The sequence below is a fragment of the Arachis hypogaea genome, chromosome 2 (genome assembly GCF_003086295.3).
Source record: "Arachis hypogaea cultivar Tifrunner chromosome 2, arahy.Tifrunner.gnm2.J5K5, whole genome shotgun sequence".
In the NCBI taxonomy this organism is placed as follows: domain Eukaryota; kingdom Viridiplantae; phylum Streptophyta; class Magnoliopsida; order Fabales; family Fabaceae; genus Arachis; species Arachis hypogaea.
The window spans coordinates 5,045,431-5,073,312 of NC_092037.1; the positions used below are offsets into that span (position 1 = coordinate 5,045,431).

At 26.6% G+C, this 27,882-nt stretch overlaps 1 protein-coding gene, 1 long non-coding RNA gene and 1 pseudogene across 2 annotated transcripts; all 3 read left to right on the forward strand.

Annotated features, from left to right (window-relative positions):
- The window catches only part of LOC112734173 (phosphoinositide phosphatase SAC2-like), a 32,228-nt pseudogene extending 6,821 nt beyond the window's left edge, over nt 1-25,407 (forward strand).
- Nucleotides 25,068-26,527, forward strand: LOC140173121 (phosphoinositide phosphatase SAC2-like). The gene is made up of 6 exons (XM_072207958.1): nt 25,068-25,074; nt 25,332-25,407; nt 25,694-25,881; nt 25,965-26,062; nt 26,170-26,303; nt 26,386-26,527. Exons 1-6 carry the CDS (start codon nt 25,068-25,070, stop codon nt 26,525-26,527), a joined length of 645 nt encoding a protein of 214 aa, XP_072064059.1.
- A 100-nt stretch (nt 26,528-26,627) lies between these two features.
- LOC114924043 (uncharacterized) lies at nt 26,628-27,454 on the forward strand. The gene is made up of 2 exons (XR_003814914.2): nt 26,628-26,699; nt 27,108-27,454. It is a non-coding gene; the product is annotated as an uncharacterized lncRNA (long non-coding RNA).
- Nucleotides 27,455-27,882: the final 428 nt, after the last annotated feature.

A 27,882-nucleotide genomic window follows, 5' to 3' on the forward strand; every position in this document is an offset into this window, starting at 1 on the left:
ATGTTAATCTCAAAACCATTATAGAATTTAACCGGAAAGAATTAATTATTCCGATCCCAAACTAACTGAAACACGTCACACAAAAAAAAAAAAAAAAAAACTAACTCAAACACAGTAAGACTTGTGTCCAATACTCCAATTGCAATACTCTTAGCAATTTTTATTTACTAAACACGCTTCACAGATCACACTCTTCGTTGTTGTTGTCGTTATTTTGCTTTTAAAGTGTTACTTCGATGCCATACTTTGTGGAGAATGGGTGATGATGATGAGAAGAAAGATGAGGAAAGCTAGCTATATGAGCTATGTTGATTCTAATGGTGCTATATATGAGAATGCAAAAGGTGTAGACTTTATTGTGCTATATAAATTAAACTGTGTGGGTCAGGGTGTATGTAGATGAGTGGTCTCAAGTCTCAACTCTGAAGTGGAATATAAAGGACCCTATTAGGTTGTGTGGTTGGTTTGTGAATTAGGGATACGATAATAAAAGTCCATTTATAACTAATTTGGATTAATTTAGTAATTAGTAGTATTTTTATTTATAATAATATTATAGAAATATAAATATTTTAAAATTATATCAGCTTACTTTATCCTGATATTATAAATTATGACATAAAAAATTTATAAAATTAAATTATTATAAACGAATAGTAAAGGACAAAAGTTTTCGTCAGCTAAAAAGATTATAGTCTTCATAAATAAAAAAATTCAAATAATAAAATTTTTAGTTATTATTTTCACGTGAAAGAGTTTAACTTTTATTAATAATTAATTTTAATGTTCGTTATCTAAAATTTAAAAGAATTTAATGTGTATATTTTTACATTTGATTAGGTGTTAATTCTGTTGCACAAATAAAAATAATTAATTTTTATGCTTGCTATTTAAAAATAATATTTTTTCTATATAAAAATACAATTATATATTAGCATAAAAAAATTTTATATGGATAGTTATAAAATTAATTTAAAAAATATTTTTTTAAACAATTGAATCTTAATTTTAACTTTTAATCATAACATTAATATTTTCTCCAAATTAAATGCAATAAATATTTGAAGGAAGATAAGTGAAAATTATATAAAAAAGATAAGCAGTAAAAATTTAAAACTAAATATAAAATATGCACATAATAATATTTTTTATTTAAATTATATTATTTTATTTTTTTTAGAACAGAAAGGTAGAAAAAATAAAAAATATAAAAAAAAGAGAGAAAGATAAAGAAGAATAATGAAAGAAGGAGTTTGTTAATTTTAGAAAAAAAAATTTTATTTTTATTGTAACGAAAAATATTTGGTGACATATTTTGATTTGTCAAATTATTAATATAAAATATAAATTATAAATTATATATAGAGTGAGAATGGTAGAGAGAAATAAAAAAAATGAGAGAGGTAAATAAGAAAATGTACGAAGAGAGTTTATTAATTTGAGAGGAAAATATTTTCTTTCAATTTTAATAAGAAAATATTATGTGATACATTTTGATCATTAATATATAATATATAATATAACTATATTTTTATTTCAATTTTAATTTTAATTTAATTTGAATATAATTAGAGAATGTCATATTGCATATTTTAATTTTAAAATTTGTAATTAGTCATTGATAATGATATATAAAAGAGATAGAGTGGGTGAAGGAATGAGAGAGATAGATAAAGAAGAAGGAGGAATAGAGAACTCTTTAATTTTGAAGGGAAAGATTTGAATTCAATTGCAATGAGAGAACAAAATATGTCATATTTTGGTCGTAAAATTAGTAATATATAATAGAATAGATAATATATAATAGAATGATTAGTTCATAAGTCTATTACTCTATTTAAACAAGTGTTATGATTTAAATTTTGTTTTATGCATATAGTAACTTATTGACTAATGACAAATGACTTTTAAATAGAGTTTAAATTTGCAACGAATTAATCTTTAATTTATTGAACTAAGAGATAGCATGAAAAAAATAATAATAAAAATTCATTTATGTTTGGTAATTGATACTACATAAATGTAGAGATAAAGAGATTTGAGAATGTGTTTAGAGTTGAAAATAGTTGAGTACACAAAATACTATTTTTTTGACATAATTTTTTTGTATTTTATATCTTTTTGAAAAGTGATGATATAAAATAAGGGTACAAAAATTCAATATTTTATGTTTTTCTGTCTTTACACTACTCATATTAGATCTAGTTATTAAATACTGTTTAAAAGATGTTATTTGTTCAAATTCTTATCTCATATGTTAACATTTCTGTAAATTGATGTGATAAGATACAAAATTTAATTCAATAGGAATCTTAAATAACTCTCTATACGTATTGATCAAAGTGGAATAAGTAACAAAGATATATTTCATAAAGATGAGGAGAATGATTTTATTTCCTTCTAACCATTCTCTAAATTGTTAAATGAATTAAAAGTTAATTATTTCTTAAGATATTGGGAAACTATTTTTTTTTAAATTTGCTACACATTTAAGTATTATTGTCATTTAAGTTTAATTAAAAATAGACTTAACACCAACAAAATTATTCTCATTAAAAGAATATAATTATATACGCAGAGCTTTACGTTATCATCGTCGTCGTCTTCTTCTTTTTTTTCGCGTTCCTCCTCTTCTTCCTCCTCTTTCGTGTTCCTTCTTCTTTGTGTGTTTTTCCTTATCATCAGTCTTTTGTTATTGTTGTTGTTGTTGCATTTTTTTCTTTTCTTCCTCTTCTCCTTGGTGATTTTACAACATTATATATTTGTAGTTGTGCAAAACAACGTGACCAAATGCACCTTAATTCACTTAAAAATGAACCAAAATTACATCTAGAATGAACTGAAAATTAAATTCCGAACGAACCGAAATTATTTAATGATGACAATACACAAACAAACTCGTTTCAAAACAAGCAGAGAGCAAGTGCACCTTATTTAAATCTAGAATAAACCAAAATTATTTAATGATTGCGTTCGAAAATAAGCACACAAACAAAATTGAATGATCAGAAATTTACTTAGAAATGAACTGAAACTACATCCAGAATAAATCGAAAATTAAATTTCAAATGAACCGAAATTACTTAATGATGACGATACACAACCAAATTTCTTTCAAAACAAGCATAGACCATGTTAACTTTGAACAAAAACACATTCAAATCAATTTTAGATCAGACAATGTCATCAATATAGAAAAAGTTCAATGAAAACAATAACGACGATAACGATAACGACGATATGTATTAGAAGAAGACAATAATGACGATAACGATAATAATCATGATAATTATGATGACGGAGGAGAAGGATGAGAAGGAAGGGGGAGGAGGAGAAGAAAAAGAAAATGTAACATCAAGAATGAAGAAGAATGAGCATACGTAAATTTAAAAGAAGAAGCAAAAGAAGAAGAAGAGGAAGAAGAAGAGAGAGAAAGAGAAAGAGAAAGAGAAAGAGAAAGAGAAGAGAAAGAAGACGAAATACGTAAATTTAAAAGACTTAATTAAACTTGATTGGTTAAATCATTGAGATGTGAAATTTTATTTTACTTTTTGTTACTTTAGTAAAAAAAAAATAAAAAATAACTAAATCATATATGATTACTCTTCTCAAGATTCTATTTACCATGGCCATTGGCCAAGATATAATTTTGGGTGGGTGCCACACATCCCACATAGGTTGCTTAGTTGCTTGGGTGAGACAAATATGACATAAAAGGCTAATTGTGACTAGTGAGGACCTACCCACATGGCTTACTTAGAAGAGATAATGTTTTGAGAATAACCCTTCAAAATATTCTGACCAAAAAGCAAAAGAAAAGAAAGAACAGTCTTCAAAGAGGTTTGTTATGCTGTCTAAAAATTATTATTTAATTATTAAAAAAATATTAAATAATTAATTTTAAATTTAAAAGTATAAAAATAAAAAATTTTAAATATTTAAAAATTAATATAAAAAATAAATTAAATACAAAATAAAAGACATAATAGAATATTTGATTACCACATATCATATAAACTTGTGTGAGAAATTTTCTCCTTTTAATATGATAAAATATATTTAATCATTATATTATGTTTTTGTGGTAGAATTGGAATTATGACTTGTATATATTATTTTTTATGAATTTCCGGTTGGCAACTCTAAGAACGTGTATATTGGTTTAAATTAAGAGTAATTAATATTCTAAATTCAGTTAGATGTTGCAGTTTATGAAATAAATTTTGATTATTAAATCAATATTTAATATTTTATTTTATTAGCTAAATTATTTTACATCATATTTTGCTAAAAATTTAGATAAATTAATCTCAATTGTTATTTAATAAATACATGAAAACGAACCTCTAAAGAAAAAAATAAATAAATTCTCATCAATCTATGATGAATAATTTGGTATAGAAATTAATTTGTCTAAGACATAAAATTTTGAAAAATAATTTAATAATTAAATTGATTGAACATTAAAATATTAATTCCAAAATTTGTGACAACTGATTTATTTTTTGGTAATCTTGACAACTATTTTAAGATATTACTGTTAACTAATCAATATTGAAAATCCGAATTCTGACATTTATTTAAATAAACGAGTGAGTTAATCAGTCGACTAACCCAATTTGATTTATATATAACTTTTCATATGTTGTTTAGATATAAAAAAGAAAATAAGAGGAAAGAAAATAAGTGGAAAGAAAATAGAAAAAAATGAAATTATTTACGTGTTGTTTGAATGAAGAGAAAATAAATGGAAAGAAAATAAAAAAATCTTTTGTTTGGATGAAAAAAAAGTAAGAAAAAAGAAAATCATAATAGTATAAAATTATATTAATACCCTTATCATAAAGTAAAGTATAAATATTTTTTTATTTATATTTTATTGCATTTTATCAATATTATAATTTTATATATTTAATTTAAATTATTTATCTAATACATATAATGTTTAAATGTGAATCTCTATCATAATAATATATTAAAACTATTAAAACTAAGTTTATATTAATAATTGTTAATAATAATATAACTAAGAATAATATTAAAAATATAAAAAATATAGTATTTTTCTCTTGTTTTTTTGCTTGTGATGAAAGAGATTTTTTTTAATGAGACTCACACAAAAAAAAATTTTCTATTTTTTTTGATATCCAAATAAAAAAAAATGTCATTTTTTATTTATTTTCTTTCCATCATTTTTCCTCTTCTTATTTTCTCAACAACCAAACATACTAGGGGAAAAAATTGGGAGATCTTCTTTATGTTTTTTTTGTTTTTTTTTTTGTTTTTGGGTATGATCTCTTTTATCTTTGTACCATATTTTAGGGGGACCTTTTATAGTTTTATCCTTTAAATCTACAATTTTTGGGTCTGTAATACTTAACTGGGCTTAAGTTGGCTTGTTGGGGGGTACTCTTTTGATTTCTCTTGCTATAAGTGGGTCAACTTCTTCAATTCCATCTGGGCCACATATATTTCAATTGGATCAATCTTTGTAGGCTTATCATGGTGAGCTTTCTCGAATATCATTAACAAAAAAAAAAAAAAAGAAACAAATGTTTTGGGAAAAAAACCTAAATTAATGATGCTTAATATTGTAAAATAAATAAATAAATAAAAGATAATAAATATAAAATAAAAAATATAATTAGATAATAATATTCACCACCGTTACTATCTCAATATAATAAAGATGATTAATATATTTTCTAATATTATATATAAAAAGTGAGAGAGAGGAGTATTAAAAATACTTGTAAAATAAAAAAAAGAGAGAGAATGGCTTTTTTATTTATATACGCATGAAAAAAATATTATTTTTCATAATGTGCATGACCATTTCATGCCAAGCATTCACGAAATAGGTGATGAGTACTGTGCACGTCAAAGAATTCACTCCAAAGAAGACAGGAGCAAAATAGAGCAACTCATGTATACAAATAAAGAAATAGAGCAATTCGTGACTGACACACGCAAAATGAAGACTTCAATAGAGTTGACCACGAAATGATTTACTCTTCTCTTTGTCCAAACATTACTATGTGTCATAAACGTGAATGGAATAGAACAAAAGTCTCTATTATTCTTACAACACTTATGAAGTTCTCCATTTCTTCTAATAATCCTTCGTAATCCAAACATCACAATGTTCCACTTTTCCTCTCACAGGGTAAACAACACACCAATGCTAGCTTATCTATCGAATGTTTCAAGCGTGGCGAAGGATTATGTGGAAGAATTGATCTTTCTAAAGCCTTCACTAACTATATCAAATGATAGAACTAAATTTTTTAAAAATAATTTTTAAGGTTAAATATAATTTTAGTTCTTTAAATTTTACTCGAAAATAAAAATTATCTCTAATTTTTTTTCCGTTTTAGATCATCGCTATTGTTAAACTTTATTTTAAAACCATTTCTTCTCTAATTTTTGGATATAAAGAGCTGCTCTCGTCTTCTTCAATTCTTCTTCTTCTCTAAAAATATTCTTCTGCACTACCATTTTCTCCAAACAAAACTGTGGCCTTCCCTCTCTCTCAAACCCACATGTCTTCTCCTCCCAAATTTATTATTCATCCAAAGAAATTAATTCTTCCTATCTGCTATTGACCTGTTGAATTTTTTCAAGAGACTAAGCAACACAATAGCAACGTACATGAATAAAAATTATTATTTACAAAATTACTTAAATTTCCATGTCAATACATATGTATAGGCACAAAAATTATAAAGGATAATTGACATATACAACCAACAAATAAAAAATGAGTTCTTTCATATTAAAATGAGGCGTAAATGGAGCGCCCCTCTTGGATCTCTACTGGGATGGAGGAGAGATAATGATAAAAATACTCAAAGATAAATAAAAAGATAATGATTAAAATTAAATAAAAAAATAAAGTAAAATAGAAATAAAAAATAAAAAACAGATGATATTTTAAAAATTTAAGTTAATAAAAAAAGATAATATGAATGGTTATATTATATCTCTAATAATATATATATGTTTTTTTAAATAATAATCTTTTTGATTTTATTTTTTTTTGTATTTTTTATTTATTTTATGTTTTTTTTTTAATTTATCAAGTATTGAACCTTAGACTTTTTAGGGATAGAATTCTGATAAAATATCATTTTATAAAATTATTTTTTTTTAAATTTAAACTAATAAAAATAAATAATATGAATGTTTATATTTTTAATACGTTTTTTTAAAATTTTTTTTAGATTTGTTTAATTTTATATATAGATAGATTTTTTCCCTTTTATTACCCGACTTATTACAAGTATATTATATATTTTGGCAAATTACATCTTAGTTTCATTTTATAATACGTTTATCCTCATTTTATACACCATATCTAAAATAATCAGCGAAATTTGTGTGCCAAATTTCGTGTGTAATAAAAACTAAGAGACTATTAAGTTAAAGACAAATAATAAAACGCAGTCTATCTAATAATAACATATTTGACGTATGCAGTGGCGAAACGATAATAGTTATAATAATAATAATAATAATAATAATAATAATAATAATAATAATAATAATAATCCTAAATAGAAGTGATTATCCTTTTCTCTGGCTAGCTGTCTCTTATCGTTGTTCATTTTACCCACTTTATTCATAGTGACATGCGACATGCGAGGAATACGATGCGTCTTTCAATTATGTTAGGGCATCTTTTTCAAGCAATATAGATCGCAATAACAATAATATTATTATACACTTACGTAAGAAAAAATATATATAAAAGATAATTAAGTACATGGTTATTTTATTAAGTGCATGTTTATATATATATATTAACGCTACAGCAATATAGCATGCACCTAAAATAGTAGTTTGGCTTCATCGATATAGTTTATTTTTTATTAATAAATTTCGTATAAAATACAATACATATAACTTTTTTTTTTGGTTACAAAATGAACTCTTGAAAAAATAAATAATTTAGGTCTCTAAAAATTATTTTTATTTGACAAAATATACTTAATATAGGTAAACATATTTTAAAAAATATTTATAAATAAGATTTTGACACACCTTTTATATGTTTGCATAAAAAAAGATTTTTCATCTTTTAAATTTAATGATTTTACCCTAAATATTAATTTTTGGCATTTTTTCGGTCAAAATAAATAAACAAAAAATGGGTCTAGAGATTGAATAGTTCTCTCTCGATTTTATTTTATTTTTACATAACTTTTTAATAATTATATTATCCAAATGTTCTAAGAAAATTAGTTCAAATACATGAGCTGACACTTACAAAAAAAATGTATATTTTATTAGATTGGATAATAGTATGAATAAAACTATTTCTATCAGACCAAATTATTTCTTAACTTCACTTATTAAGAAGTGTCCTATTTGATTAGGATATTGATGAACTACTTGCTTTCCAAAATGGAGACAAATTGAGCTGGCATGAAATTAAATCCAAAAATTTTTAATTGTGAAGGGAAAAAGGGAAAAAAAAGACAAGAAGAAGTAGTAGTAGTTTGAACTGCCCAATCTGTCGACATTATTTTCTGTTTAGTATTATGAATCTGCCAAAGTCTTGCTCTCTAGTACTCTTTAGTGTGATCTTTCAATAATCCATTATGTTTAATTAATTATATATATATATATATATATATATATATATATATATATAATATACATTATAACTTTCATGTGTTATTTTATTAAAATATTGATTAAAAGCAGAATTTCTATCTATATATACTATATATAATGAAAATTGAAAAGAATTTTGTGTATGAATTTTTTTAAAATAATTTTTATCATATATAATTGGATTAAGAATTTTTTTCGTTCCTGAGGTCTTACGTAATTAAAATTAAAATTATTCTAAAGCTTTTTTTATTATTAAATTCATCTTCAAACTTAGAAATAATTTTCAAATGATTCTTTTAGATAAAATTATCTTTGATAAAAATAAAATAAAAAAAGCTTTATTACCATATCCAGCATTCCAGTCTTTCTTATCACTCCCACAGTCCCACCATATCTTCCAATAATTCAATCTTCCTTATCATTTCTACCGTGTCTTTTCTAACATTGCCAAAATTTCTCTTTTATTATTATTATTGGGTATATAAAAATAGTTTTAAGAGACGATTAGAACATTTTTTAAAAAAATATATTTATCTTCATACTTAATTATTATAAAATTGATGATAATATTCTCTTAAAATATAATAAAAATCAATAAATTTTCTAATTAATAATAATAATAAATTCTTAACTTTCTCCAACAAAAAAATTAAAAATACACTTTTTATTTTTTTTTGTTGCACACTTCAAACAGTGGATTAGTATTCACACACACAATGGTTGTGACTTTTTCAATGGGTTCCAACTTTAACAAATATGTCGCATCAATGTACATATTATTTCTTTTATGAAACACACTCAGAGACATCTTTTTAACAAATAATACAATGATTCAATACACAAAGTATTACCGTTGTTGTTTGTACCATGCTAAACAGTTATTAACCATTAATTACTTCATTATTATTAAAAATAATATTAATAATAATATTATAAATGTCCTTCAATTTTTCACTATTTATAAAATTTAAATATCATACAAATATATACATAAAGAATGTGTCACTAAAATTAAACATTTTTTTAGTGTAAATTTTAAAGTTCTAACAAAGTAATAGGTGTCTAATCGATTAAACCTATACATCATATGCTAGTACCAAAAATCACACACATTACTTATACTCTTAAAGTTCAAGAGTCTATAATTTTAAGAACTTATATAATCTTGTACTCATCCTGATTTTATGAATATTTACGAGAATAAAACTTCTAAAATTCTCGATTAGAGTGACACCACTTCTATATTCATATAGGTGGAATCTTTTGATAAATAATATTATCATTCCATTAAGAGTTTTAACTCACCTTCTAAATTTATTATAAATAGTACTAAATCATATACCTTAGTGCTCCAATTGCTAAATAACTTGTTATTACCCATTAAACCTTGAAACTAGTGGTCTACTAGAATAAGATTGGGTTTCCATTATTTAACAACAATAGATTTTAATCCCATTTTAATTAGCAGTAGTCTCTTTGATTTTATCCTTTGACAAATTTTGTCAAAAGGTCTGATAAATTTCCTTGAGATCTTACATAAGTGATGGCAATTACACCATCATTTATTAGTTGCCTCACAAACTCATGTCTCAAACTTATATGTCTAGACTTTCCATTATAAACCTTATTATATGTTCGAGACATAGTTGATTCACTACTACAGAAAATTGAAATGGTTGTCATCTGCTGTGGCCATAGCTTTATATCATATAACAAATTTCTTAGCTATTCCGCTTCTTTACCTGCGGCTGATAAAGCTACAAACTCAGCCTCTATAGTAGAATGTATAATACATGTTTATTTTTTTTAGGCCCAATGTATAGCTCCACCACTTATGGTGAAAATTCATCTTGAAGTGAATTTGTTATCACTAAAATTTGTAATCTAACTTGCATCTAAATAACCTTTTAAAACTGTGGAATAATCATTATAATGTAATCCCAAGTCTATGATTTTTTTGAGATAATCAAGATTTCTTGTTATAACTTTCTAATATTGATTGTTAGGTTTTTTAATAAGCCTTGATAATTTACACACAACAAAAATTGATTGCATACATTAAACTTTCTATAACACTAGCATATTCTAATTGTGCTATAGGTCTTTCCATATTTTTTCTAATTTAATATTAGGATCATTGAGTGTATTGAATTCTTTAATTATTATGAGATGATCAAACTTTTTCAATATTTTTTTGATATAATGAAATTGACTTAAAGTAAAGTCAACTTCATTCTTATATACCTTTATGTATATTGTATCAACTTAATTCAAATCCTTCATCTTGAATTTAGAAGTTAGATACTCCTTTATTACTCGAATTTCTTCTAAATTTGTTCTGATGATTAACATATCATCAACATATAGACAAATGATTACTCTATAATCTTTAGTAAATTTTGAGTAAATATATTTATCCGCCTTATTATGTGAGAAGCCATTTGATAACACCATTGAATCAAACTTCTCATGCCATTGTTTAGACATTTATTTTAGGTCACACAAAAACTTAATTAATTTTCAAACTTTTTTTATTTTCGGGTAGCACATAGCCTTCCGGTTGCTCTATGTATATTTCTTCATTAAGATCTTCATTTAGAAAAGTTATCTTAACATCCATTTGATGTATATAAAACTTGTGAATGGATGCTAATACTATAAGAGTCCTAATAGAAGTCATTCTTGCCACAAGTGTGTAGGTATTAAAATAGTCTAGATCTTCTTATTGTCTAAATTTTTTGGCCACTAACCTTGCTTGAAAGATTTGTAATGAACTATCAGTATCTTTTAAATACCCACTTACATTCTATAAACTTTGATCCTAGAGGTAAATCTACCAAAAATCAAGTATTATTTGATAATGTTAAGTTTATTTTATTATTTGTTGTTTCTTTCTAAAAAGTAAAATTTCTTGAAACCATAGCCTCTTTGAACATTTGAGGATCACTTTCTGATGAGTTTGGAAAACTCTAAATTAATATTTGTGATGATTAAATATTATTAAATAATTAATTACAAAATTATTGATTTGATTTTCATTTAACATATATTAATTAATAATTTTGTGATGCAGATTTTAATTGGGCCGAAAATAAAATTCTGGTGCAAGCCCAATTCAGCCTTGGTATTAAAATGATATGATCATTGTGGCTGAAACTTTTGGGCCAAAACAAAAGAAAATTAACAAGCCCAACTGTTTTATTATTGGCTCAGACTTGAGTGTCTAAATGAGTTTGTGGCTGAAGCTAGTTATTATATTGGGCCAAGAATAAGTTTTAATGCTATAAGCCCATGGTTGGTTCTCATGCATGATCCGAAACCAATCCATCAGGAAAGCAAATGTTAACATTTGCTAAGGCCTTCAACGGATCTACTCTCTAAGCATGTGATGGAACTCAAAATTTATTAAGAGAAGTTAATGCATGGGAACTATGAGAGAGATTGTGTCATTGATTTGATTGAAAGCATCAATGCTGCACGCTAAACCACTAGGAAAGTAAAAGCAAACCCACTTCAACTAATTTGATTCATTTAATTGCTTTTCTTCTAGCTCAATCTTCTCTCTCATCTCTCTCTTTCTTCTCTTCGATTATTACACAGAAAACAATAGTGTCCATGGAAGCAAAATGGAGCTACCGAAGTGGAAGAAGAACACTCTACAGGACCATCACAATGATGGCACGAAAAAGAAAAATAAAAGTATGTAGTGGCTGAGATTTTCACCAAATATGATTAGATTTGGTGAGGTAATCTCGAGCTCTTCATGCTCAAAAAGGAAGATGAAGATTTGGCCAGCAAGGTGAGATTCTTGGAGGCATGACTTGTCTTTGATTCTGCTCAACCACCACAGGAAGTAGCTAGAGTGGCGAAGTGATGGAAGAGGCAGAGATTGAAGCAGATGAAGTCATCATCATCATGAAGCATCAAGGGCCAGAAATCCATCTTGGAGAGGAAGCCAAGGATGGAGCGCTCGGATTGATGAAGAGTGATGACTAAGGAAGGACTAGAGGTATTTGCATGTTGGTTTTTGCATGAGTTTTCTCTTATCTCTCTGTGGCTGAACCGGTTTTGTTTTGGAGGAAAAGAAGCTAAGCTCGGTTTTGTGTTTCAACTGTGAAGGCTTCACTTTTCTATAAAAGGGGTGAACAGTCATGGTTTGATTCAAGGAAAGAAACTGAGAGTGCAAGGCACAAAAGTCTCATAGCTACCTAAGCTTACAGATTTTCTTCTCCTTTAATGTATTTTGTTTAGTATTTTTCTGTTTAATTTTGTCATGTCTTGAGTCTCATGAAAAAAGGCAAACAGTGAGGTTTGTATGAAAAAGCCATAGAGCGGAAAAAGGCAGAGAGTGCAAAATTAAAAGAAAAAAGCCATAGATGTCCTTAGAGGTCCTTTGTTCATCTATGTTGTATTTCATGATTCTGTGGGAATCCCCTTGTAAGTTGGGTTAGTACTTTACAATTTGTAATCTGGATGATTATAGTGAAATTCCATCATTGTTGTGATGGAGACTGGATGTAGGCTGCATTGCACTTAGCAGCTGAACCAGAATATATCTGGGTGTAATCTTCTCTCTCTACTTCTTCATTTCTGTTTCTGTTGCACAGGAGCTAAAATAAAAAATGTCTCGTGCCAAGTGACGAGACAAAAGTAAAAAGTCTCGTGACTAGGGACGAGACAAAAATAGAAAAGTCTCCTCAAAGACCAGAAAGTGTAATCAAGCAAAAAATGGGCTAAGATTCAACCCCCCCTTCTCTTAGCCACTGAAACCATCACCTTCTATATTCATCACAATAGGAATCTTGTTTATCACAGAATTCCTAGTTCCTTCTACCAAAAAGATGATAGCTTGAGAAGAAATAAAATCTAGACCCAAGTCATTTTCTTTTTTCACTCTCAAACTCTTTCTTGGTTCAATCAATTCTTTGTCACTTAGACGTTTATTATTTTGATTATTTATTTTTTGTGAAATATTAGTATCATTTTAGATGTATTCTGTACTAAAAGTTAAATCATTGATAAATTTATTTTCGATAAATTCGATCTACCTCTCTTGCTTCAACAATTACATTAGACACTAAATCTAATATTTTATATGCTTTAAAATTTTGACCATATCCTATGAGAGTTCCTTTTATGGCTCTTGTCCCTAATTTGGTTCTCATTTGATCAGGAACTCGATAAAAGGCTAAACACCTCTACACTTTCAGATAATTCAAAGTAGTTTTTTTTTCTTTCTAAATTTCATAAGGAGAAACCTTTTCTATGTCTTGATGATATCCTATTATGGATATAATATGATGTCAATAATGCTTCATCCTATAAATTATAAGGCAATTTTACATTTAGTAACATTGAATTAACCATATTAACTAAGATATAGTTTTTTCTTTTGTTGCCATATTGTATTCTATAACCATGTCAATATGCATATTTTGTACTTTTTCTATAACCATAGCAATTAGATCAGTCTCTTCTACTAAGTTAGTCTTTGGTGCTTCCTTTTTCAAAAGTCTACATTCTTTAATGTAATGTTATTTCTTACGGCAATGATAATACTTTCTTTGTCTCTTCTTGTCTTGCTTTGAATCTTTTGAGAACTTTCTTTTTTTCTTATTGGTGTTGTCTTCACCAATATGATTCATTTTAGAACTTTGAGAAAGATACATATCACGTTTTTGAGTTTCTTCCTCTATACGTATATGTCTTAGTAATTTCTCAATTGTGAAATCTTCACCAAAATGTAAAAGTTTTTTCCTATAACCATTCTAAGATAAAAATAATTTTGAAATAATTGCTCTAACTTGTAATGATTCATAGATCACTACTTGAAGATCACGAAGTCTACTTACAAGGATTTGTAATTCATGAATGTGATCCATAACAGGCATAATATCATTCATAATAAATTTAAAATATTTCATTATAATAAACTTATTTGTTTCTTGTCATTCAGTATCGTACTTTTCTTCCAAAACTTTCAAATTTTCAATGGTAATTGAACTAACATGTAGAAATCATAGAGTTAGTCGGATAAAGTATTGAGAATATGACCTCGACATGCAAAAGTATTTTCATCACATTTCTTCTTTAATTGAACAATCTTTCTTTCTCTTTCGGTGTAGAATTTTCAGCGGTATCAGCAATTAGTGTAGTCTTTGGGTTAATCATATATGCAAGATTGAGAACCGAAAGAAGAAACATCATCTTGTCTTTCCAACGGTTGAAGTTTGTTCCATCAAAGCGATCTATCCAACTTGACAAACTTTTGATTCATGACTTTGAACGTGGTATTTTAATCTTGTGCCATCTTCAAGTAATATCTCTCTAAAATTGTTGGGTATATGAAGATGGTTTTAAGGTAGAATTGAATCGCTTTTTTTAGAGAGATATTTGTTCCTACACTTAATTACTATAGGGTTGATGACAATACTCTTTAAGAATACAATGAAACCAATAAATTTCTTAATTAACAATAATAAAAAATTCTTAACTCTCTTCAACAACAAAATTAAAAACACACTTTTTATTTTATTTTATTGCACACTTCAAGTGACATTATATATTTTATTCAAAATTATAAAATAAATAATATATTAAACAAAGATAGATTATCAAGCACTATCACAAAAAGGGAGTGCAGTTACCAAATTTTAACTTCAAACACTATACTATGATAAAAATAATTGAAAATATCTTATATTTGTCATGACACGTTATTACAGTGGCCAAAATTTGACATTTTGTCACAAACAACACTTTTCGTAAAAAAATATAATAGGTTATTAAATAATTTATAAACAAATATAGCCTATTAAATAATTCACAACAATCTAATCATATAATTACAATTAATTGCAATAGAAAAAAGAAGAAAGAAAAAGAGGTAAGAAGTCATTTGTAGTGTTAAGAATACCTGATATTATGCTGAGTCATTTCTTTTCAATCATTCAACAACTACCTAAAGTAGCAACAAGATTTCCACTCTACTTGCTCTTAGATTTCATGCGCTTTAAATGGATTAGTATTTGATGGGATAGGTTTTTATAAAATTCTAATGGTGTTTGAATATAATATTTTTTTTTAAATATTTCATTATATAAAACTAGCAATATGTTGACTTTTTGTTTAAAAAAAGGAATTTGAGAAAATTTTAACGATGAACTATCAATCAGAAAAAGTACTTTATTTATATTGTTTTCTATAAAGAAAGATTGCATTTTTAATAAAAAAATTATTTTAAAAAGATTAAAAAGTAAATTATTTAAAAAGACAATTCAAATATAGCCTTAATTTAACAAATTAAATGATGAAAGCAAGTTGCATTGGCATCGGATAATATATATGTAACTTAATTAGTGCCAAATCTATTAGAGTAATCACAAAATCTATCAGTGCTCCTATATAATAAAAATGCCTAGAATTCAATCTGTATTACTTCTAAAAAAAGAAATAACCTCAGTACAAGACAAATTAAATAAAGAAAGGAAAATTATTTATGTAAAATTATGAGATGGAAAAAAAATGAAAAGAAAAGTTTGGAGGCGAGGAAAAAGAAAAGAAAGGAGGACTTGCAATTTTTAAAAGAGCAATGCTAGGGGGCCAGCAATTTTTGTGATTGTTAGCCATCAACTAGCCATCAATGATGATTTGATGGTGTGAGATTGGTATGAGATTTCATCCAATGGCTCACCTTCCTCTGCTGGTTACATGCTGGCCAAAATTCAATAAAACTGCTGGCCCCCTAGACTTTTCCTTTTTAAAAAAGGGTGATATCTGGAGGACTTATTATTTGTTTTTATAATTTTATATTTTATTAAAATAATAGAAATAAAAAGATAAATGATAACAAATACTAATACAATAATTTATTAGAAATGAAAAGATAAATTAAATTAACATATTATAAAGTCAGTTTAATTTTGATGCACTGACAATGTAAAATATTTTACACAGTCGTGCAATCACAACCATTCTTTTGGATGACCATTCACGCAGTCAATATAAAAAAGAGTTATTTTTGCTAATGTGATGTTATGTAATTAGATACACGTATAAAATAGTTTTACACTGATAGTGCATTAAAATTAAATTCTTATAAAATTTCCTAATTTAAATTAATTTTAAAATGAAAAATTTATAAGTTTCTGAAAGATTAATAAAAACCTCAAAAACCCTCGCCATTTGAATATCTTGAATAAATTTTCTCTCTAAAATCTTTTCCTCCCTTTTAAAATCAATGTCATGAACAATATATATGTTGCTATCGTGGATATGTGAGAAATCACACAACATTAGTAAACTCGTACCTTTAAGAGAGATACATTAAACTCATACCTATAATTAAGATCATATTTGGATGAGTTTTTTTTTTTTTTAAAAAAATAGTTATTTTTTTTAAAAGATCTTATAAAAAAATAAAAATAATTTTATATTTAGATATTTTATATAAAAAATATTTTTATTTATCAATTATATTTGGGTATAATAATATAAAAGTATTTTTTATTTATTTATTATATAAAAAATATCTTTTTTTAAAGAAAAAATATCTTTTAAAAAAATATAAATTACAGCTTCTCAAAAGAAATATTTTTTATTTTTCTAGTGTTTTTAATTTTACTACTAAAAATTTATCCTAAAAAATAAAAAAAATTATCAAAATAATGACATCCAAACAAATACTAAATTTCATTATAAAATCCGATTGTTTGTGCATAACGTATTACTCATAATCAATTCTCCTCTTCTCTCAGTAGTACTATATTGTTAGCATAATCTTTGATTTTATCTTTTATTTTTCTAAATATCAGTAAAAGTAAAAATAAAAAAAACTTTATGTTTGACTTTTTTTTTTCAAAATAGTTCCCTACTTCTCTTCTTGAATTTTTCTCTGAATTCTTGGACTTCAATTCATCGAGAAAATTGATCTTAATTTGCTTTCATTCAGCAATACATTTGTTTCAATTACTTTTATCATTCAGATTAATTCTAATTGTCATTGAATAAGAAATTATTGATTCAAAAGTGTATGTGCTTTTTTTATTGTTTATTATAATAAAATAATATTTTTGTCAAGCTTATCTTTACTGCGTCACCAAACTTTTTTTTTACGGTTAAAATAGTGTCACTAATTTTAGTGTCGCCAATGGATTAGTAAAAACCCTCGCTAATTTGTAGCATGTCTCATGACTATATTTCTGCTATATTTAGTGATGGTTTAAATTTTAAAACCTTCTATCACTAAATAAATAATGTTTGTGATAATTGGACAATTTTAAATTGCCACAATTTTTTTAGCATCAGATTTTTTATTTTTAAATGCTAAACTACTACCATCTCTTTAATATTAGATTTTTCTTTTATTAATTATTACATAAATTATTTTCTTTATAAATAATAATTTCATGTATATAATTACTAGAATATCAAAGATTCTTTTCTCAAAAATAAAATTCCACAATAATACCAACATTCTATTTCAAAACATAATATATGAAACAAATTTTACATAGTCATAATCCTATAAAATTATAAATTTAAGCAACAAGTGTTGATGAATAAAAAATGTTAAGTGATGAATACTTTTTTTTTTTTTTGTAATTGTACTTTATATTTACGCTGTCACAAAATTATTTATTCAAAAATTTTAAACTAATAAAAAGAGATACATACATTATATATTTTTAACATGCTTTTCATTCTTTTTTTTGGATTTACATAAATTTTTACATAGGCGTTCTTTCTTTTTCTTTTTTTGTCTAAATTCTTTTTTTAAAGTCAACAATGATTGAATACTAAACTTTTTAATCATAAAAAATTTGATATTATGTCATAAAATTATTTTTTTAATTTAAACTAATAAAAGAATGTATATAAATAACTATACATCTTTAACATAAACCAATAATAACCAACTCTTATTTTTTTTTTACACTAAATATATTCGCCTAGCATTTTCCTATAAAAGATCGAGAAAATACGAATGCCTATTCTAAAGAATTTGTATATGAATGAATTAAGAAAGGTTTTTTTTTTCAACGAACCAAATTATAGTTTAAAAACAAGTCAATATTATCTTAGATCATCCTATTAGTAATAGGACCTATAGATAGGGTGAGAGCAGCATATATAAGGATATTAAAAAAAAAAAGGTTTGGTGTTTTCCAATCTATTATATATTTCACTTATTACAAACATGGAGGAAAAGAAAAATATTAGTAATATAAATATCCTAGTATAGAAACTCTTGGATCAAGTCATGCGGACAAAACCTTTCGAACAATTTGTTGAGACAATGTTGTCCTTTCGGTTTGTTGTATTTCTTTTTTTAAGATTCTCTCATTGGAGAATGCATAAACACACGATCATCACTAGATACGATGACAAATTTCTTATTATAGTAATAATAAAAAAAAGTTTTCAAGACCGACGTTGCCGATTGCCGATCATTTGTATACTTTATCCTATATATTGTTATAATAATCTTAAACGGAATAACATTCACGACAACTAATAATAATAAGAGAAAGTATAATCATGTCAATTAATTATAGTTTAGATAGTATAATTTTTTATTAAAAAAATTTTTTTTTGTGAAATATTAAAATGATATTTTTTTTATTTATAAAATGTATATTCTCATCTCTTATAATTTTTAAAATTTTTTTTTTAATTCATTCTAAATTTTTTGTGTTAATTAATGTTAATTTTATTCTTTTTAAAAAAAATAAATTATTTTTCATAAAAATATCTTTTAGTAAAAATTTTATTTTTTATCATTAAATTTTGCTTATCAAAATATTTTTTAATAATTTTTTTATTAGTTAAATTGTATTTTTACCAAAATATTTTTTAAAAAATTTAATAATTAAATTTATTTTTTCTAAGATACCCTTCAATAATTTTTTAATTATTAAATTATGAGTTTACCAAAATTTTTGTCAACAATTCTTTTATATTTTACTATTAATTTTTCGAAATTAATATATGTTATTTTAACATTAAATAAAAAATCTTAGTAAAATTATTTTCTAATATAAATATATATTAATTGTTATACATATTAACAATAATAAGATTTTTTATTTAATATTAAAATAATATATATTGATATTGAAAAATTAATAATAAAATATAAAAATAATTGTTAACAAAAATTTTGATAAAATCACTATTTAATAATTAAAAAATTATTGAAGGATATTTTAAAAAATAATTTAATTATTAATTTTTTTAAAAAATATTTTGGTAAAAATATAATTTAATTAATAAAAAAATAATTTATTAAAGAGTATTTTGCTAAACAAAATGTAATGACAAAAAAATATAAAATTTTTGCTGAAGGGTAATTTTAAAAAATAATTTATGGTTTTTGAAAAATGGATAAAGTTAACATTAGTTAACACAAAAAAATTTAAAATAGATTAAAGATGAGGTTTTTTAAAAGTTATAAGGGAGGGAAATATACATTTTATAAATAGAGAGAAAGAAAGTGTCATTTTAGCATCTCGTAGAAAAAGAAAGTGATATTTTCTCTTTTCTATACTATTCGAATATTTTATCTTTGATTAAAAAAAAAGAAAGTATAATTATTTGTGACAATTAATACTGAAAATTATAAATGAGCGAAAGACCTAAAATTTAACGTATTAAAACTATAATTACTTATGTATTTTTTATCAATTTAAATTTTTAAAATAAATAATATTATGATAATTAATACTTAAAGTTATACGCTTATAATAAAATTTTATTTGGATTCCAACAACAACGACAATAATAATAATAATAATAATAATAATAATAATAATATCCTCGTGAACAATGTGAAAGAAAAAAACACTTGAGCAGAATGATTAGATTAATAATGATGATGCACTAGTAAAATATAATTTAAGTTGCTTATTCTTAATATAATTGTGAGTGATTTTTTAACTGTAAAAACGGTAGTAGTGCCACGCTTTACGGCCAGATTACTACTACTACTTTTGACAAGTTAATATTTAATTAAAAAAATTGACACAATCAATATAAATCTCCTCGGTTCTTAACACATGCTAATACTGTTCATGCATTATTATTCTTTTAAAATAAAGCAAATTATTATTTCCTCGGAGACGAAATGTGTATAGTAACAGCTGAATTTTTAATTATTCTTTCAATTATCACACTTTATCTTCCGGTATTTTTTTTTTGGGGTAAGAAAACATTAAAAATGGTGTAGTGTCGTCATGTCAAACTCCATTGCAAGTGGGTTTAATTTTATATTTATGTATGTATGAATCTTATCAGAAAGTTGTCGCACTTGATTGGAAGAAAAATGTCCAGTAAGAAAGTATGTCATTTAACTTTGGATGATCATTATTACTCCTAATTATTAGTATTATCTTTTATTATAATTATTTTTAAATTTTTTTATGATAAATTTTTTTCTCGTTACGTGGAATAACGAGGATAAGGATAAAGTGAAAAAAAAAATTGTTTCGAAGAGGCTTATTTACCTATAATTATATTTGAGATATAATTATTTTATAATAAAATTTGTTAGAGATTAATTTTTTTAACGCGTCTATTAAAAATTTAATTAAGAGCGAGAAGGACTCAATTTGTCTAACATAAATAATTATTAAAGGTTTTAAAATAATAATTATCAAAATGCCTTATTTAAAATTTATTAGTGACTAATTTGAATGTTTATTTTAAAAGAACCAATATGTTAAAAAAAGTGAGACAAATTTTTGTTCAAATTTACGTGAAAAATTGTAAATGTGGTGATTATTTTAACCTGAATTTATGCACTTAGATTTAATGTTTAAAATGAGTTCATTTGAGGGAGGAAAAATAAATAAAAATCTCACAGAATGGTGACAAAGCAATGCAATGAAATAATTAATTATAATGCAAGAAACTTGTGATTAATTCTTCTTTAGCATGAATATTTCAAATCGCATACTATTTTCAGCATATTCCATATATATAATTAATTAATACTGCCCCAAAGCACTTTGTCAAGAAATATTATTATATTTTTTTTTTTATGTAAGTGCATGAAAATTATTTGTTAACGTTTGAGCACTTTCTTGCTTTGCGTTTGTCTTACTCTTAAATCGCAACCCTACTTGCCACTTGCCTCTTTAATTTCATTAATTAATCTTCTTTGTCATAGAAACACGAAAAGCACACTAATTTATTGTTAAAATAAGTTTATAAGTTTATTTATGTGAGGGAGGTGCATTTGTAATGTCATCAGACAGCGATATGCCGATAATATGAATCCAAATCATTGCAAAGTTTTATTGTTGCCTTGGATAAATTTATTTTTCAAAACATATCAACCATACCGGATAATATGAAGAAGTTCTTCCACTTTAATAATTAGAGAAATATAATAAATAGTAAATATTATAATAGAATTACTTAGTTTTAAGTATGTTGTTTAACCAGGTAGATTTTGAATTGTGTGATGCTATATTGATAGTTTTTTTATGGTAATATCGAAAAAGAGGCACTGATTTATCAAGATATAGGTAAGACTATATGTTATATAGTATTTTTGGATGTAATTCTAATTTCTGTTAAACTTTTTTCTTCTATTTTTTAATGGTCGAAAACTCTAGTAACAATTAAAAAAAAAGTTTTACTATTATCAATAAATGTTCATGTGAATCAAACGGTAGTGGATATTCTAATAAAAATATCTTTTATACAAAAATAATATTATAAACTATTTATATCGTTATTAAATATATATGACTAAATCATCTAATAAATTATAATATCATTTTTTATAAAGATATTTTCATATACAAACACTACTAGAAATACAGATTAGCATAATAAAGATATTATGTGACGGATTTTATCCTATAGATACAGACGGAATTTTAAAGGGATTTTTTGTCGGAAAACAAAAAAATGGATTAGCATAAATTACAGATAGAAAAGAGAATTCGTCGATAATTCTGTCGGAAAAATTAATTTTTTTCGTAGAAAATGGTTATAGATGAAAAATTCGTCTGTAATTAAATAGGTAAAACGCTGCGTTTTATTAAATTATTACAGACGAAAAATTCGTATGTAATTTAAATTTTCTGTCGGAAAATATTAATGTAAACCTAACCTATCCCTTCTCTCTCCCCGTGGCAGCCCCCATTCAAACTGTGTTTCGTGCTCCATTCACAAATCAAACACAAGCTTCTTCCTCTCTCCCAGGCACGAGCTACTTCTACTCTCCGTGACTGCTACTTCTGCTTCTTCTGCCGCGGCCGTTGCCGTTGCCGCCGCCGCCACCGCTTGCATCACACAATCTCTCTCTGTCATCCCTTGCGTCCTATGAGATCCCTTCGTCGCCGCTCTCGTCGCGTCTACTCCCATCGTCGGAGAGCTCTCTCTGCCGCTGCTCTCATCGCATCTGCTCCCTCTGGCGCCTCTTCCATCTAATCTCATCTTGCTTTCTCAGTTCTTCTCGTAACCATCTCAAATTTCAGGTATATATACCCTAATTTTGTGATTCTGTTCTTCGTGATAAACCTTAGGGCTCAATTTTTCTATGTCAGTTTTAGGTTTATCATACTCTACTTTTGTGCTTCGTTCGAATCTGCGGGTTTACTCTGATTTTGATGATTTTTTTCTGCAATCGAAGGTTTTCGTTTGAATCATTTGCTTGGACGAACATTGAATATGTTCTGTTCTGCTCTGTTCAAGTAGCTTACGGCTTGTGAATTCATGTATTCTATATTTCTATTTGACCTTGTTCGCTAACTTCGTGTTCATTTTCGCTGAATATGTCCTTTTCAATTTTGTATGATGGATGATTAAATATATTAACATAATTATAACTTTGATTTTATTAGCACTAAATTCGATTGGCTTCGCAGTGAAAGCTGCCTGTGATATCTAGTGATTGTGTTTAATATTTGACTTTTTTACTATGCTCTTCTTAAAAGGGAAACTAGGGTTCTTTCTTTTTGTTCTTTCATCAATTGCATGAATCTGGTCATATATAGTAATGCTTTCTTGCTAATCAAAATAGTAATTTTTGCTAATTTTGGAATTTGATATTGCTGACCTTTGTTATTAGAAGGATTGCCACTACTTGTCCTTTTCAGGAAAAAATTGAGTAGTCATGCGAATATTATCTGAAAGTTTTAATGAAAAAATTGAGTAGTCATGCCACTACTTGTCTTTTGTCTTCTCCTCACGTATTCTATGCTTAGGGGAAGAATTCATAGTGTTCTATATAGATATCAAGCATTCTTTCTCTCATCAACTAACATAATGATAAGTTGTTGGTTTGTTTCTTGCAAGATAAGCAATTGTAGCTTCTTTACAAAATCATCTGGTATAATTTTGTACTTATATGTTTAAATTCTTAGAAAAGTAGGTGGACTGCAACAATTATTGTTGTAATCTAAAGTTTGTTTCAACTTTTTTACTGTTATTTTTAAAGTTATTCATTCACATTAGAAAAACTACTTGTAATCTAAAGTTTTGTGTTAATATGGAGTGATATTTATAGCAAAGCTACATCTTTCCATTTCTTTAATACATTAATAGCTGTGATGTACTTTTACCTTTTAAGAATATCATCCTTCTTAAATTTGTCTATGACTCTATGCACATTATACATGTATAGGGCAATTTTGCAGTGTTCTTATTATTATTCTTTTTTACATGCAGAATTTTTATATGATTGGAAGAGACAAAAGCAGAACCTCATGTAGGGTCTTGAAGATTGACAGATTGGATCCAACGGAACTAAACATCACTGAAGATTTGACAGTGTACTCAGAAATTGAGTGTTGTGACCTTCTAATGCGCATACACGAAGGAAACAAGTCAACAGGGGGACTGAAGTTTGTTACAACTTGTTATGGAATCATTGGTAATTGAATCTTCTATCATCTTCTTCATATGAACAAAATTGTTATTATGGTATTGTTTCCCAAAAACTGGCTATAATAATTAAGGTTCCGTCATCTTATTATATTTTTTTATCTAGGATTTGTCAAATTTCTTGAGCCATACTACATGCTTCTCATAACAAAGCGAAGGAAAATTGGCACAATATAATAATCCATCTTATTAATGGGCTTTACTTTTCTTCTCTTGTGACTTAGATACAAGAAGCTTCTGTGCAGTGTAGATCTTACGAAGGACTTCTTTTTCAGCTACTCATACAATGTCATGTTTAGTCTTCAAAGGAACTTAACCGATCATAATACAACAGGACAGTCACTTTACGAAATACTGTTTGTTTGGAATGAGTTTTTGACTCGTGGAGTCAGGAATAATCTCCAGAATGCTTCCTGGACAGTTTCCTTAGTTTATGGCTTTTTTAAATAGGTACATAACAGACTCCCCTTTTGGCTAATGGATATGTTTAGTTTTTATCTTCTATATATTAATTTCGTTGTACTTTATCAGCAATATTAATTTCATTTGAAATGTCTAGTTTTTACCATATGTAACTTTGTATATGCTATTGCTTGCATTTTATGTGATAGAGTTAATGCTGCAATCATTAAACCATGGATTAGTAGTATTCACACAAAATGATAATTTAATGTAGGCAATATTTTTTATCGCTGTATTGGTGTCATCAAGCCTCTCCTATAAGTGCTAGAAAGAAATGCTAGAAATATCTATTCCTCATAAAAGGTTATGCATTTTCTTGTTGACAGTTGTTCATTTATGGCATGCTGTGTAAGTCAAACTTTCTATTTCTGGAAGGGATTTTCACTTAACTATCATTGCTAGGCGCTCGCGGCACTATGCTGGGACAAGGTTTGTACTTTTCCAATCCTTTATATGAGTTTGTCACATGATAAAGCTACATTCTGTTTCAATTCTTTACACTTGCAGTCCTTGAAGATATACATCTGCTTTTGTTTACATTTTAATTTTTCTAATTGAGGTTTTTTTACTGGTTTCTGCCAAGTACTTCAATCCATGAAATTCATGTAAACGGGTGATTTATCACCCAGAAACTTTGTATTTTTCTGTAAATTTTGGCATTTTTATCTTACTTATTTCTTGACATATTCCTTGCTTGCTGTATCTTGTGATGCAGATATCTGAAACGAGGAGTGAATGAAAAGGGAAGAGTAGCTAATGATGTTGAGACAGAGCAGATAGTCTTTGCAGATGCTCGTGATGGAAGTTCGATGAAAATAAGTTCCGTGGTGCAGATCCGGGGTTCAATTCCTCTGTTCTGGTCTCAAGAAGCCTCTCTATTGAACATAAAACCTGACATTATATGTATGATGTGGAAGCAACTATTCTCTGCTTGTTATGTAATTTTTTCTAAGAGCTTTTTTGCTTTTTTTTTTTTCTTTTTCTAGTATCAAAGAAGGACAACACCTTTGAAGCCACAAGGCTTCATTTTGAAAATCTTGTTAAGAGATATGGAAATCCAATTATCATATTGAACTTGATTAAGGTAGGCAGCTTCCCATTTCTAATGAACAGTTAGGAATATTGAATTTCTCGGTTGTGTCTAACCTCTAAACTAGAATGTTTTCTTATTTTCATTTTTTTTTGTTCAAGACACATGAGAAGAAGCGACAAGAAACTATTCTGCGAGCCGAGTTTGCTAATGCTATTAGGTCTATCAACAAAAATATGAAAGGGAAAAATCGACTGAGGTTCCTCCATTGGGATTTGCATCGACACTCAAGACGGTAACTTGCTCTTCCTTCCAACCGTTTCAATTTTTTATTCTTGGGTGTTATTTTGACTTTATTGGATCAATTACTTCAGCAGCAAAGCTACTAATGTGTTGACCCAACTGGGGAAAGTGGTTGCTTATGCGTTGAAGCTGACTGGCGTCTTCTACTGTTCCCTGACACCAAACTTGACACCAGAGGGACTGTTCCAATATTCCTTCACTGGGTATGTTCTATAGCAGCACTTTGGATGCTGTTTGCTGATGTATTTTCCTATTGAATTACTTTTTATATATTTTGATGATTTATTAGATGATCTTTGTATTAAGCAATAACCAGGAATTATATTGCATAGACTGCTCGGATTTTTTGAACAATAACCAGGATGCTTCAATGGATGAATGGCTCGAGGTCTGTATGAATGCCGTATATAACAATATTGGATTCCATGTCTCCTGCAGCATTTTTAATGCATGCTCTAGGAAAATTTATAGCTAACTTTTTTTTTTCATTTATAACATTTTCTAGAAATTACATAAAAAATCAGAAATCAGTTGCTGTGAGTGTTCCTGTAGAGCAAATTAAATGTGCTTCAAGAGCATGCAAGCATCTCTCTCTCTCTCTCTCTCTCTCTCTCTCTCTCTCTCTCTCTCTCTCTCTCTCTCTCTCTCTCTCTCTCTCTCTCTCTCTCTCTCTCTCTCTCTCTCTTGCAGTTCTGTTTTAAAGTTGTGTTTTTGTTATCCTCCTTCACTTTTTCTTAATCCTATAAAACATTGCTAGGCTTCTGAAATCTGTCCATGTCCTGTTTTTTGACACCAGGGAACTGCATATGCTCAGTCCAATGCAAACAAATCAAAGAAAAAGAAGTAGATGAACAAATACTTTCAAGTTTCAGCCATACAAGAGTCTGCCATGGAGTGAAGAATCATGTAACTCAGATTAGATTGGAGAGTTTAAACTTTAAAGAGAGCATGAGAAAATAGTTTTAAAATTTAGGCTGAAAGTCCTGCCCTTCTTTGTTGTAGTTTAAAAGAAATTTTAGGGTATCTTTTTATTGAGACAGTGAGATATTGAATAATGGTGTTAAAAAATAACATCCAATTTTATAGGTATCATGTAATGAATATTATGTTTATCTATGTGATTTTTGGCTTTCTTTTTTTCAATTTACAGTGTGTTTTATGGAATAAATTTAGAAAACAAATCTAAATTATTTATTTTGTAATGGAAAAATTAAAAAAAATTATATTTTACCTTACTGACGGATTTACAGACGAATTTTCTATCTGTATTCAGAGTGTGGGATGATTTTTCAAGGTTTAAATTACAGACGAAAAATCTGTCAAAAAATGTATTGCCAATTACCGACGAAAAATCTGTCAGAAAATCTGTCTGTAATTACAGACGAAAAATCCGTCTGTAATTACAGACAGAAAATCCGTCGAAAAGTTCATCGTCTCAGGGAAATGGATGGAGAATTTACAGAGGAAAAATCCGTCGGTAACTAGTAAAAATCCATCTGTAATTTTTTGACAGAAAAAAATCCGTCGGTAAATAATTTCCAACGGAACTTTTACAGAGGGACAAAATCCGT

Excerpts from the sequence above, each read along its gene's own strand:
- LOC140173121 (XM_072207958.1), top strand. Across the intron at positions 26,063-26,169 it reads TCATATTGAACTTGATTAAG|ACACATGAGAAGAAGCGACA; the intron begins GTAGGCAGCTTC and ends TTTTTGTTCAAG. Across the intron at positions 26,304-26,385 it reads TTGCATCGACACTCAAGACG|CAAAGCTACTAATGTGTTGA; the intron begins GTAACTTGCTCT and ends TTACTTCAGCAG.